The sequence below is a fragment of the Anabas testudineus genome, chromosome 3, assembly GCF_900324465.2.
Source record: "Anabas testudineus chromosome 3, fAnaTes1.2, whole genome shotgun sequence".
NCBI lineage: Eukaryota > Metazoa > Chordata > Actinopteri > Anabantiformes > Anabantidae > Anabas > Anabas testudineus.
Window position 1 is genome coordinate 10,282,977 of NC_046612.1, and position 15,004 is coordinate 10,297,980.

Here is a 15,004-nt window from a genome sequence, read left to right on the forward strand (position 1 = left end):
TGTACATAAAAAGATAATTTTTTATTTTATTTACTTTTATGTTTTTTTTCTTTACACTTAACTGAGTGATATTACAGTACATAGGTTATTTACAACTGTGCAGCAATGTGTGGCAAAATAAATTATCTAGAAGGCAGCAAGAATACATTGGTTAACGAATATAAAAACTGTACATAATTTACGGAATACAACTTTTTTCAGTTTTCTTTTGTTTTTTTTCCATTAAACTAATATTGGCTCTGTAGTGTTTCAAGTCACTTCCTCAGAAACAATGAAATGCCCAAGTAAAGAAATAGACAAAAACAATATTTCTCTCCTGCCAAACCACAATTTCTCAATAGTCTCTGAATCTTAACATTCGTTATGTTTGTTTCTTCTGTTTGTCCTGTGGTGTTTTTGCAGTCCATGGCGGTCTGATGTGTTTGTGTTGAACAGGCAGGGCTACTGAGGAACACTCCAAACTGTCCTCAGAGATCCATGCCCATCCTCTTTTGCTTAGCCAGGCTGAGAGGCTGCAGGCTCAGTCTCTTCCTCTCAGACACTGGGCCCTGATGTGCACACACATCAGTATTCCTCTGCTGTATTCCAACCTGCTGGAGGTTCTGTAGCACTACTGTTTAGCTAGGCCTGGCGCAGTGTGAACAGAAAGGGCGTCCTCTTGGTCTTATAGCCCCAAAACCATCAGCGGCTGGTTCGAGTTTCCTGGTCTGTCTATCCCAGCTGTCTTGCTGTAGATACACACTGAAGATTCGACATTGCTAGTCCTCCTGGCCCACCAGGAGCCCTGGGTCAACAGGGGAGGCTTCTCCTCAGTCCTCCCTCAGGACAGGCACCACACTGTTGGGAGAGCTCTTTTCTGATACACCTCCCAGTGGTGGTGGGTCTGTATAAGCAGGGGTGAAAAACAAATGCAGAAAATATATCTCTGTTCCCCGTCTCACCCTAAGCACTGAGGAGTTGTGTCCCGTTGTCAGAGCCTCAAAGCAAAAACTGTTTCTGCTTCTCACACTCTGATCAAACAAAAGAGTAAAAACTTTGAGGATGAAAGTGCAAGTTGTGTATTTTCTTTTTCCCCAGTAAAAACATGTTTCCTTCTTCACGGAAGGGAATTGAGAGCAAGTTTTTCATCTTAACTCTTTTTCTATAGAATATAATTTTTTCCTCTTTTAAACTTGCTAGCCCTTTCCATTCGTTCTGTTCAACGTTCTATTCTGTTGAGAAGAAGTGACAAAATTTGCTCTCTCTATGTGAGCATGTGTGTGTCACGCAGGCAGCAGGACAAAGTCGTCGTTGACGTCAACCATTGGCACGTAGAAGGACGGCACTTCGTTGACACAGAGGGACTTGTGCCCTGCTGGGTCTAGCTCCTGGACCTTCAGTTGCCACTCCATCCTTTGCACTGCGTTAAGGGCTGCTGCCTCGTGCTGCTGCCGCATCAACAAACATGTCTATGGGAGGAGAAGCCAAGCATTAATGGTATGGTATGGTATATAACACAGGTTCTGGTATCAATGCATTTAACTGAAGACTTAACCGCACATATTAAATCAGTGCTGAGCCCGGACATTTACCTTCATGCGGTCATATTTATCATCCACATCCTGGATCCAGGAAATAAACTGGCGAGCGTTGAACCGATCTCTTACAGATTTGTTCTCATCACCCTGAGAAAGAAGTTATAATGTGGATTAACTATAACTAATAGATTAAGTAATAAATGGTCTCTAATAAAATAGGTTAGAATTCAGTTAACACTTGCATGTTTATTCACATATTTCATACCTGGCTCTCTGATGGCATGTTGTATACTTCAGAATCCAACAGCATGGTGCAGGCACTGAATGGCACAGCCTGGTTGGCTATTGTCCTGGCCGCTCTGCAATGGACTCTTAAAACCTCCTGCTCACATGACACAATCAGCTTCTCCTGTTAACAGCAAGCCAAAGAGAGAAAGAACATTATGTTAGATATAAATCTGATCATCAGGCCAGCCAATGGGCGACTAATTAGTTAGGATAATAGAGATAGGTCTTGATCAACAAAGTATTTTTCAAAGAAATGTGAAGAACTTCTATTAAAATGTGCTGTGAATATTCATTAAAGAGGTGATCATTGTGTTTTTGTGGCAGGCTGTATTGTATTGTATATGCGAAAGTGGTAACATGGAGTGAGCATCAAATTATTTAAGGATAGAGAACAAACCTAGAAAATAAGATGTGTAAAAAACATGCCCATATCCACAAACAATATTTCTTACCCGTTCTATGCTGTGCTGCAATCTGAGCTTCCCTCTAACTGCCTCCTGTTGTCTGAAGAGCTCCTTCAGTGGCTCGGACAGTGATGGAGGTGGGGCAATCTAATGAGCAAACATGGCACACAGTGTGATACAGCTATTAAGGCAGAACATACATAAACAAAACTATCTTCGCTTACCATTTAACAGTAACACACAGTATTTAGATAAAAACAAACAAACAAAAAATAAATAAATAAAACACAACAAAAACAGAAAAGACTTTTGCAATGGAGTAATGCATGTGTTCTGAAGTGCTTCCAGACTCTAGATTCCTATTCCAACCAGTTTTAAACATCTTTACTACTTTATATGCTATAACATTAAGGAAAAAGGTCAAAACACTATAACTCACCACAGGGATGTGGAGCTTGCTGAGAGGCTTGCCATCCAACAAGTATGAGCCGGTGTAGGTCACATATTCAGCGTAACACTGTGGGGCCTGTGGGGTGATGTAGCACAGAATCTTCCTTTTTTCCTCAATCTTCTTTCTGATTTGCAGATACTCAAAGTAAGGGTTTGAACGATCACTGTGGTAGGGCTCAATATCGTCCAGCTTGATGGCATTGACGACTACAGCCAAAGTTTGTTGAATCATTTCCCTAGTCTGCTGCATGGCGGTGTTTACCAGTTGGACCTGGACCTGCTGCCCTGCAGAGCGTGGAAATTTCCTCTTGCGTGGGTGTTGGGTCTGAGATTCCTCTTCATCCACTGGGAGCGGGCGACCTTTTGTTGTCTTATTGAGAACCACGGAAGCAGATGTTGTCACAGAAGAAGCTATACAAACTGCTGGGGTTGAATTAGATGCAGTAGAAGTAACCGTGATCACTGACTCTTTGTCTTTCTTTAAATTTGAGAAAGAAGAAGCTGAGTTGGGTGTTGGGGTTCTAGTAGGAACTGGATTAATGCTCACTGCTGGACTGGTTGTTACAGGGGTGGCAGCCGCAGACGAGGTTATTACAGTGGAGGTAGGAGGGACAGCAGCAGCAGTGAGATTATTCTTGGCTCGGTTGCGGGTCACCCTTTGAGGGATTTCATCCACCTTCTTGGGGGTTTCTACAGGTGTGGACACAGTGGTCAGGGTTACTGGCATTAGCTTGGATGTGGTCTCCTGAGTGTCTGGTACTTCCACTGTGCTGGAAAGGGTGACTGCAAGTGGGAGCTGAGGAAGAGGACTGCATGACACAGATTCTGCTACTGGCTCAGACATCTCTTCCTGTCTTGCCTCTGACTTCACAGCAGGTACTGAATCCAGGCGCAACTGCAATGACTCAGTGAGGGAGTGGATTTGTATGTGATGTTGCTGACCGACATCCGTTTTTACAGGTGAATATAACAAATTAGCATCTGACTCATCAGGTATTCCATAAGGTCCTTTCCCGTCCAACATGCTACCTTGTTGCTGTGTGAGAGACAGAGAGCTGCTTACTGGGACACTTTGAGGTTCAGGGTCCAACTCTTGCTGGAAGTTGGCATGTGGTGAAGGTACAAAGTCTTGTCCAGTGGGTTCTGCTAAATCTTCAGGAAGGCATGAGGTCTTGGCAAGGTTTGGTAGGTCCACGTCCATTATGTGTGGCTCATCTCTGTCTGTAATGGTATGTCTGGTTAGGGTTGACACTGTTTTGTTGTGGTCGGCTAGTTCAGGATCTCGAGACTCAGCTTCTTCAGACTTGTCTGGTAGTGGTAGGTCGGGCAAGGAGAAGAGTCCCAAATCATCTGCATCAGCTGAGAACGGGTCTGCCCAGGGCACCACGGGCTCAGGTCCCACAGCTTGAGCAATGTGGATATCAGTGGTACCACTGAAGCTGTGTGTACTCTGTCTACCATCTGGGTCTACACATGATGACTCTGTGTCCATCTGGCGACCATCTTCTATGTTAGGCTTGTTGCAGTCCTGGAAGAAAGACTCCAGCCTATTGGAGGATGATGAGGTGTTTAAATAGTTGGGTTCCCCATCCACAGCAGCGTCAGGCTGCTCTGGAGAGGGAATATCATCCACAGCCTCTTTCTGCTCAGTGAAATCGTCTTTAGCCCATCTATTCCATGTAGCATAGGGGGGAGTGATTGAGGGATGTCCTGACAAGTGCTGCAAATCACTGTCTGAATGGGAGTATGGACTTGTTATTTTGGACACAGCAGTCTCTATCTCCCCATAATTCCTGTGGGGAGATTTGAGGTCCATATCAGGGTTCCAACCCATGTTGTGATCAAAACAGTTTTCTCCATGGTTGGGTGCAGAGTGTGTTGGAGAGAGCTGGTGAACCTCTGGCTCCTGGTGGTCTGGAGACTCTGCAGGCCAACTCTTTCTCAGAGGGTCCTCAATGTGAGGGGAGAAAGAACATGGCTCTCTAGTTTGTTCTGCTTCATCTACTGCACAGTGGTCTCTCTCAGCTGTCTCATCCATTTCCCCTTCTTCTTCTTCATCATCCTCTTCTTCTTCATCTTCCTCGTCTTGTTCCTGTTCTTCTGTGACTGAGGGAAGATCTGAGAGAACCAGGTTAGGCTCACTGTGGTGAGGCTCAGAGATGTCATCGATGTCCAGGGGTGGCAAAGCAGCAGGAGCTGGGGTTGGCGGTGCAGCAATCTCAAAACAGGGCTCCTGGGGATCTGGTCTGTGAACTGGTGTAGAAGGCTTGGCCAAGAAACTGTATGCACTTTCAGGAAGGTGTTCATTACCTTCCATGCCACCAAGAGTTGATGCTGTCACATCTGGTGCTGGATGGCTTGGATCACGCCGAGGGGACAACATTCTAATTGGGGAAAAATATGGAGATGCCAAGCACTCCACCCTATCAGCAGCAGTTGACTTGTCCTCTAAAGTCTCACAGGCAGTTGATGGATCAAAGTCAGCTGCTGGATCGCTCTGTTGTCGAAGGAACTTGTCAGCCTCAGTCTTGAACTCCTCCTCCAGAGGCCTGCGGACCTCTGAGGATGCAGAACGGCTGACGAGTGGCAGTTGGAGATTTTTTGCAGGGGTAGGGCAGGTGCCCTCCTGGAAACTCTGGGAGTTAGAATACCTGCTGGGTTGACAACAGAAAGACAAGATATTAAAAATATGTCACACTGAACAGAGTACAAAACACTTCAATGATCAAAAACAGTGACAGTACGTTATTATTTTACGTTAGATTTAAATACCTCTCAAAGAAGGATGGGGAGCAAGCATTCATTGACATAGTCATAGCCGATGAGTTCTGACAGTCCAAACCATCCAACATTATATCAGGGTAATCCTCTGCACTACAAGATGGTGTTCGTGGAGTCTGCATTACTTCCTCAAAACTGGGACAGGAGATGACCGATGTTGGTGTGGGGACACCAGTTGGCCTGTTTTGATCTGGCCTGGGAGAAGCAGGGAGGTTCTCCTTCATTTGGTGGCCAGCCAACCAGTCCTTTGAGTTTTGGCTGTCTGAAGGCTGGAACTTCCTCCCTGGGGACATCATTTGCGTGGGGAGACCCACATCCTTCAACTTCTTCTCTTTAAGACCAGACTCTAGGCTGTTCGATTTCTTCGATGACAGCTCACTGCGATTTTTCCGCACTTCCTCTGTGGACTTTGTTTTGTCCTTGAGTTTAGGGTCCCCTGACTTGGGTCTTAGTTTCTCCATCTGCTTCATTCTTTCTTTGTGTCTCTTGTGACGCTCTTCAATTTCCTGATCTTTTAGACTTAACATCTGACCAAAACTCGTCATCTGATAATCACCATCCACCAACAGTTTTTCACGTGGACGATTATCTTTTCGCACACTGTCTTTGGACTGGGTGACCTTTTCATTTTCATCCTTAGCCTTAGATTTACTGTGGTCCATTCTGTTATCTTTGTCTAATGTATCCCGATTTCTGTCTTTTTTCAAATCAAATTTTGGACTTTCTTCTTTTGACCTGTCTTTCAGAATTGTCACCTGTGGGCTATCTTTTAACCCTGACTTCACATCCTCTTTGGAGTGTTTAAAAGACCCAAAGCCATCAATATACTTATTTTTCTCCTCCTTGAGTTTCTCCTTATGTTTCTCTTTTTTCTTTTTGTCCTTTATCCTGTCACTAATGACGGCAGTTGTTTTGTCTTTGTCCTTTTTGGACATCTCTTTTTCAAATTCCAATGTTTTCTCAAAGTCATCGTCGCCATCTCCCTTACCCCCGTATGGGAACGTGTAAGGGTCTGCCTCTAGAGGCATCGGCTCTTTCTCAAAAGGAAGGCTCTCTCTGCGGCTGTAGGACTCTCTGATCTCCTCTGTCTTGTCACGTTTGTCTCCTTTGTCCTTCTTCACCTTTTCTTTCTCCTTGTCGTGGCTTTTCTTGGACGAAGATGAAGAGGAATGCCGATGCCTTTCTTTCTCTCTGAACTTGTCCTGGGGTGTAGATATGGACAAAGAGTCTCTCCTGTCCTCAGACACATCGGTCAGGCTGATGGAGTCATAGTAGCTAGTGAGGACAGGGTCATGGCCTCTGTCGGTGAAACTATCTGATGAAATTTCACTGTTCTTGTCATTGGAGTCATCCTTGTAGTCATTCATAGCTTCCTCCTCTAATTTTTCTAATAGAGACTTTTCATTCTCACCACTGCCTTTTGAGGGTTTCCTTTCCTTAGAATGGTCCAGCTTGTCTTTATATTTGCTCTTTGTCTTTTCCTCGCTAGTGTCCCTTTTGTCTAATAGCTTCTGCTTATTTTTCTTGTCTTGGTTTGAGTCCAGTGACATTCTGTCTTTTCTTTCCTTATGTTTCACATCTACGGAATCTTTCTTGTCTTTGTTGTGTTTCTCTAGGGAACCTTTTCTCTCTTTTCCTGTGTCAAATGTGGCCTTTTCTTTCTTCTTTTCTTTGTGTTCTTTGTCTTTTGCCTTTTCTGTGTTATGTTTAGCCTCAGCAGAAGTTTTTCTAATTTTTTCGGAAGGGAAATGATCCAGCTCATCCTGATCCGGTGTTGAGTCTTTTCTGATCGGGTCAGACACAAGTACACTACTACTGTAGCTGTCCTCATCATCATCACTTTCATCAGTGAAAATGTCAGCTATCTTGTACCATGTTTTCTCACGAATTTTCTCAGGTTTTCTTTCCTCTTTCTTTAGCTCTAGGAAATCCTTCTCCCTATCAGCATGTTTGTCTTGAGAGGCCTTTTCTTTCTTGTCCTTAGTCTGTTCTGAAGACATCTTTCGATCTTTGCCATGAGACTCTTTGTGCTTGTCTTTGGCTCCCTCCTTCTTGTCTTTGGTGCCCCGGTCTGCATCTTTTTCCTTGACTGTTTTTTCTGTAGAACTTTTCTCAGTCTTGTCTTTTTCCTGATCAGCTACTCTGTCTTTAGTTTTCTCTTTGTGCTTGTCAGCTTTTGTCTTTTCTCGCTTTTCCATTCCCTCACTCTTCTTTTCTTTCTCCTTTCCAGAGTGATTTCTTTCTCTGACATCACACAATTTACCAGCATCACTGTCTTTGAAGAAAGTATCATTGCCATATTCATCTCTTATAGATTCCTGCTTAATTTTTACATCTTTTCTTTCCTTAATAAACTCATATGAGTCTTTACGGTCTCGGCTGTTGTCCAGAGAATCCTTATCTTTTTTGTCTTTGACTGTCTCTGTGGATTCCTTCCTCTTCTTTTCTTTCTCAACTGAGTGACTGGAATTTAATTTCTGCTTCTCTGACCAGTCTTTTTTCTTCTCATTTGCCTTTTCTGAAGAGTCTTTGTCTTTCTTTTTAGAAGTGGCTTCTTTTTCTGATCTTTTCTCATTGTGATCAGATTTTTTGTCTTTGACTTTATTCTCTTTCCTCCTTGTCTCTTCCTTTACAGTCTCAACTATTAATTTTACAGCATTGTTGGCTTTATACTCCTTGTACTCTTTGACGGGTGGATCCCAGCTGTCATCTCCATAGGCAGAAGAATCAGAGGACATCTCAGAGCCCCATCTGTCATGATGGTCATCTGAGGCACTGAGCTTTGTGTCCTCCAAGTTGAGGAAGCGGTTGTTAATGTCATAGCCTTCATACTCAGACTCTTCCTTTGGTGCCTTGTCTTTTTTGCATTTCTCTTTCTCCTCCTTGGTGTTTTTCTCCTTGTCTACCTTTATATGCTTTTCCTCTTTCTGTTCACTTTTCCTGTCTGTCTTTGAGGAGGACTTCTCCTTGGACTTTTTCTTTTTCTCCTCTTTGTGAGGCTTTTGTTTATCTTCCTTAGGCTTCTCTTTTTCTTTGACATTTCTATCCTTGTCAGATTTTACAGGCTTCTCCCTCTCCTCCTTATTTGTCTTGTCCTTGGTGGAATCCTTTGTTTTCCTGTTTTTCTCCTCTTTGCCTGTTCTGTGCAGGTCTTTTCCAGATGACCCGTCCTTATCCTCAGACTTGCTTTTTGAAAGTCTATCCTCCTTTTTTGAATGGTCTTTTTCATGTTTGGATAATTTGACCTTGCTCTCAGCTGGCGATTCTGATTCAACAATTAGGGACTTCTGCCTTGAATCATCAAAATCAAAGGAATAGCTCTTGACAAATTTTTCATTCATGTCTTGGTTAAGTACTAGACTAGGAGCTTTGTCTTTTTCCTTATTTTTGTGCTTGTGCTTCACTTTATGCTTTTTCAGCACTTTGCCATCTACATCGGTTTTGGAGACTGCACTGTCTGCATTCGAGTTTTTGTAGAGCTCAGAATTTTTCTTGTCTGCTGTACTACTGTGCACATTGTTATTCTTCTTTTTATTCTCCTGCGCTTTCCTTTTAACTTGTTTTACAGACTCCACACTGGAATCAGCAGAAGAATAGTCAGACTCACTGGACAGTCTCGTTCTGACTGAATCTGAAAGAGAACTGACATCTGACCATGTAGGAGATGACACAGTCTTCCATCCATCTGTCCTCCACTGTTTTGGATGCTGTTCTGCTAATGATGGTGCTTGTTTCTGAGAGTTCAAGTTTCCATGGGAAGAGGAGGAGGATGCGTTAAAGCCAGGGGAATCTTTGAGGCTCGTTGCAGAAGAGTCTTTTAAACTGTTTGAGCCCTTATCATCCTCACTCTCCATGTCTCCACAGTCAGAATCAGATGTACAGAATTTGTCATTGACTTTACCAAACCTGACTTCTTTACTGACATTATTTTTACTCTCCTTCTTCCGTTTCTTTTTAACTTTATTTTTGTCTTTCTGTTGTTTAGAGCTCATGCTGCCAGAGTCTCTTGTCTTGCTATTTGTTTGCTGGGCTTGTTGCCGTGGCGTAGGCGCTGGCGTGAAACACAATGTCCTATCATCCTCATCTGAACTGTTACTGTCAGAGATGATCCGCCTGATGGTTTTCTTTGGTGTGAGTGAGTTGCTTTTGGAATAGGTTTTGACCTCCATTTTGGGTATGGAGATGAAACTGTTGGCCTTGCTGACTGAATCCTTACGGAAGTCTTTTTTCAACAGGTGTTTATCATCCACAGGAGGGACACGTTCCTCCTCATCATCCTCATCAAATTCGTATTCATCTTTGACGGGTGTGACAGCAGATTTAGGAGGGTCTGCGTTTTTCCCCTTTAACTTCAGGCCCTTCTCAAACTCTGAGTCTGTGTTATTGCCATCAACAGAGCTGGATGGGGCAAATGAGGGCGCATCTTCCTCCTCTGAAGATTCTGTGGAAAGTAAAAAGAGGATCAATTCACAGTTTCTATTTACAACACATCTCAACTTGTAAAACTTGTAACAGTAGAATCTGATGACTTAACAATACATACCTGATGAACTTTCTTCACTCGAAGTGTAAGTGCCTTTCCCCAGCAATAGATTCAGCATAGTTGGAGAGTTAGCAACCTTCAGGGGTGTTTCACCTCTCCTGTTGCTTTGACGCGGGTCCCCACCATACCGTAAAAGTAGTTTAACCACCTGAAGCAATAAAATATTTTGTTTATATAAATTGCAGTTACTGACAACACAATGTTTTTTTACGTGGTTTTCACTTCACAGCTCAAAGAACACAAATTTAATGCACCATGAAAGTTATGTGGTCGTATGCATGAGTCAGCTTGACAAACAATAACAATTTCAATACTATCGTCACTAACTTCATTAACTTTTTTATCTCACGATAAGGGGTTCTATTGCCCTGCATTCTAAATTTAAAAATGTTATTATTAAATGTTAAGACATGATGATGATGCATTTATTTTACCTTAAAATGTCCATTGTTGGATGCATCATGTAGAGGTGTGTCATCTTCCAGACCCTTGGTGTTGACCTCTGCTCCGGCTGCCAGCAGCTGCTTGGCCACTTCATAATACCCCCTGTAGCACGCTTCATGTAATGCAGTCCAGCCTTAACACAAGGCAACATGTATGTGAGAGGTGTATGCAAGATATGATACATATATTGTGACATGGACAAAGCAAACAACAAATATATGGAAGAATCCCTTACCTGCAAAGTCTTTTACATTCACATCAGCTCCTTCGTTAATGAGCTCCTTGATGCGGCGTACCTCTCCACGGATTGCTGCTCTGTGCAGCCGAGTCTCTCCTCTCTCATTGCGTTTATTCACTTTGTCTTTGGTTTTAGATGCAGAGTTTGGCGTTCCCTTCTGACCCAGACTGGACTGTGACTGATGCTTTGGTGTTGTGTCTATAAGCAGAAGATGTACATTTTATGTCAACACCAGTACACTAGTTTCTTTCAGCACATTTAAACTACATTCTTTTAAATTTTCTATTTTGTCTACTAGTCCTACGTATAATAAGTTGTTTGATATGCTTACAGCCAGAAGGGGGCAATCTTACCCTGACAATTAACAGCAGGGTGGTTAAACCTACTTCACTTAAGCTCATTTCATCACATTTACAAGATTAAACTCAAGCCTTAATCACATTTACATTATTGAGTTTGCACAGCTATTGTCCCAAATGATATTTGAAAGACACTCACTTAATCTATGCCCATGCCTTCAGGCATTGCAAGACAAGAATTACCATATAAATAAATGCTATGTGTTGATTCTCACCAATCTAATTTTATCTCAAATGTCAACAGCAAGAAAAAAAAAACATGGTTGCAATCATAATGTTATTTTAGAAATGTAATATACTTGAGCCTAAATGGCATTGTTTACCAAAAAATAAAAGTACCATTTGACAACCTAGGACATAACCAGTTCGGATGTGTGTTGCGATTTGGCTGAAATGCTGAGATTGCCATTGGTATTGCATTACTTTCAGAATAATGCAGTACCAGCAGAGAGTTAGTTTCAATTCCTTCAGTCTCATGTTGCATTTTAGAAAAATACTTCCACTGCTCTAGATCAACCAGTATGTGACCATTACAGTAGCTAAAAAAAAAAACAACCACCACATGTCCTGACAGCACAGGTTTATGCTGCTACTGTAATGGTAATGTAGATGATCTTGTATAACTAACAAATGAAAGCAATCTCTTTGAGGCCACTTTCTTCGCTCTCCCACACAAACATTTTCTACATATAAAGCTCTCTCCCATCTCCCTTTTCTTGTCCGCTACCCGTCCAGAGCAGACGTGGCCTCCATGATAAGCACGCACCTGGACTGTTGACGGACTCCTCAGCTGTCATTTGCATGAGCAAGGCCACCTGCTGCCGCTCAGAGAGGGGGTACCCGGCCCGGATGCCTGGCATCCCCATTCCAAACGGCAAGCCCGTCTTCCGGGTGTTGGTGGGCTCTTTTTTAATGCGCTTCCGCTCTGGACCTGGTTTCTCTGTAATGAAAGTGAGAAGACATAATCAAAGTTAATTTAGTGGGTTGCACAGACACAAATGCACACACACATACACATAAAAACAAATCTCTAATGGAAAGGAGAAGAGTAATAGGTGCATTATTAGTGTTATACTAATAGAAGAAGTATCTGTATTACTGTGAAATCGTGCACTGGCTGGGACAACAGCAGGACCAACTTTAAGTGTTTTTTTAAATCAGTAAACTGCTTTTTCTCTTAGACTAAAGACAACAATGCATTCTATTAGAATAATGACTGCAAAAAGTCAAATAAACAAATCACAGTGTAAATGTTCACATACTACATAGTGTATATGCATCCCGGTATGTGAGAGGTTTGGCAGTAGCAAACGGTGACTTTTGTGTTATTACCCAGCTGCCCCTGAGGAAGGGAGGGGCCTACAGGCAATGTGTTTGTGTCTCTCTCCAAGCCAATCAGCCTGAATCAAGAGGAGAGGGAAGAGGGTGTGACTTGGCAGACCCACAGTTATTACAAAATAGTTGGTGTACATTTCAATTCAACATGGCCTTGCCAAGGTCACCACATGCCTGCCTGCCTGCCAGGCTTACTGGAGACACGGTGCTACTGGACAAAAGCAGCTGCTCCACAAAGACACACCCGGCAATTATTTTCAGTGGCAACATACCATCTGATGACCCTTTCGTAGGGTAAAGCTAGACATGACTGTAACCCATCATCACTGAAGGGAGCAACTACCACAACAAGAAAATGCTAAACAATACAGACATCCACTACAAAGAAAGATATAGAAACAGCAAATTCAAATTTGCTTGCATAAAAAAACTACTTAAAGTGGATGTGTCTGAGCCCAAAACGTATTTCATTTCAAGACTGGCTGCATTGCTCAAGGCCACGAACACAAGTAAATAAGACAAGAGGGAACCATGGCGGCTCGGGCTTCCGGTGGCTAAAGGCTTTCCAGGAAAATATTTTTCCAGTCACAAGTACAGAGCTGATGAACTTTCACTAACATCTGTGAACACTTATAGCTAATGTGCCCCCACCCTTCTTTGATATACTCTCACGTTCTCAAAAGCATTTGCCATTTAGACACATTCCTTCTGCTAAGACTTTAACAGCGGGGACCACAGATGCAGTCCAAACATGTTTTTTAGAGCAGCAGAGCAGAGAAAGTGCTAGGCTAGCCTTTCCATAATAGGTTTACAGGATTGGGAACCAGGAAGGCGGTTATTACCTTGGTACACCCATACAGGGGGCTGCTACTAAATGATATGCAAGGCCAAAGTCTCCAATACAAGATTTATCATCAGTGGCAACAACTGTCCTGCTCATCTCTAATATGGATCAGACTCCAGGTGGCACAAATCTAAATGCAGATGGGGCGATTTGTGTATAATTTAACACATACTGGAGCAGGTATGCCTAAATAAAATTGTTTCTATACTATTTAAAGGGGGAAAAAAAAACATCACCCAGCAACTACTGGGTACAATTTTAATATTTTTAATTTGACAAGATCTTGTGGGAAAGTGGGACACAGCTATAAAATCTGATCCACATAGCTACACATGAAAGAATAGGATTTTGCTCATACAGGATTTGTGTTTGGTTAATCACTCAGAGAATACCAGGAAATATGTTTTTTTAGATGGTCACGAAAACTTTATTAGACATAATTATATCCAATATACACTTACACTTATTTACCAGTATGTGAGTCAGAATATCACAGAATTACACAAATAATTACACAATATAGTATCACTGCCTCCCAGGTATTTTTCTGATGGATGTCTATTTAGGGAACACTGCTAGGGCTTTCATGTGTCTCAGTAAAATGATATTGCTCCACAAACAGAGTTGAAATCCTATTCCCCTTACTGCTGGAAACTTGACTCAGATAATAAGAGGAACGGAGAATAAAAAAGGAAAGCAAGCTAGCTAGGGATAGTCACCCAATGAATAGACAGTCTACCTGAGCCAGGGGAGGGGACCACATCAAACATAAATGGCAAGTTATAATAGAGGTACATTCTGATATGGCAGCTAGACAATACTCCAGTGTTAGCTAACATAAGAGACTGGTTCAGGTAGCCAACAGACTCCATGACAGGAAGAACTGCTCTAACCAGCTCAGCCAGGTTTGTCTGACCGTGCCACAATAGAGTAAAACAATGTTCTGTTTAGGAGCTCATAAAAACTGCACAAACAGGAAGTTAAGGGAGAAGAGGCAGGAAATGGCCAACAGGATGTTTTGCCATTGCTCTGTATTGCGCAAGAGAGACTCATAAATACAGTATATGGTATGCACATAGTGTCCAACTGGCATGTTGGCTACATATAGCTTTAATCTGTTATGCAGTGATTGAGCAGCTTGGTTTTATTCAGTGTCAGCATGAGTCAGGAAGAAAGAAAGACAGATTAGTGTGTTATAACCTGTCAGGAGAAAATGTATGTCCTAAGAATTTTAGCAATATGTTACCCAGTTCATACCGGCCTTCAACGCTAACAAAAGCAGACAATCATTGCTTTGCCACAAAACTGACCCAGTGGGAAAAGCAGGGGTGCAACTGTCATTCATATCTGAGAAGGCTGCAAAATAAGAACCCAATCTGAGACATTAAAGCAGATTGTGGAACCAAACACACTAAAAAAAAAGTGTGAGCCAAAATGATAAAATAACAAATTCTACTTTCTAGTTGAAAAGAAAAATTTATTTCTAGGGTATTAGATAGTTAGCACAATGACATCACTGTCAGGTATAGATATTAGACATAAATATATTCGTTTAAAAAACATTATTTATTTAATTTAATTGCTGATAAATCAGTTACAAGAAACCTAATCCTAAAATAACAAAAACAAAAAAACCCACTGTGAACCTGATCGGTTAAAATTTCCTCACAAGGAGGAAAGACGCACTTGCCCAAACATACACTATCTTTTATCTTCTGTACCGCGTTTGAGTATATAAATACAAATGAGTCTTAGGAAGACGGTGTCTGCAATGAGTCTGACAAGTGACATGCAGTAAAGT

The 15,004-nt window shown here is 42.2% G+C and overlaps 1 protein-coding gene across 2 annotated transcripts in view; it reads right to left on the reverse strand.

The window, feature by feature from the left end:
- ankrd11 (ankyrin repeat domain 11) overlaps positions 1-15,004 on the reverse strand; it is an 81,526-nt gene continuing 66,522 nt past the window's right edge. Inside the window, exons 5-14 of one of the 2 annotated variants that reach the window (XM_026378405.1) lie at positions 11,791-11,964; positions 10,663-10,863; positions 10,418-10,560; positions 9,984-10,131; positions 5,432-9,881; positions 2,649-5,310; positions 2,258-2,356; positions 1,783-1,926; positions 1,572-1,664; positions 1-1,448 (exon numbers count right to left, since the gene is read on the reverse strand). In XM_026378405.1, coding sequence (XP_026234190.1) covers positions 1,263-1,448; positions 1,572-1,664; positions 1,783-1,926; positions 2,258-2,356; positions 2,649-5,310; positions 5,432-9,881; positions 9,984-10,131; positions 10,418-10,560; positions 10,663-10,863; positions 11,791-11,964 — 8,300 coding nt within the window. In that variant the 3' untranslated portion in view covers positions 1-1,262. Of the gene's footprint in view, positions 1,449-1,571; positions 1,665-1,782; positions 1,927-2,257; positions 2,357-2,648; positions 5,314-5,431; positions 9,882-9,983; positions 10,132-10,417; positions 10,561-10,662; positions 10,864-11,790; positions 11,965-15,004 lie in introns of both variants that reach the window. The other variant, XM_026378404.1, reaches the window with a different exon arrangement.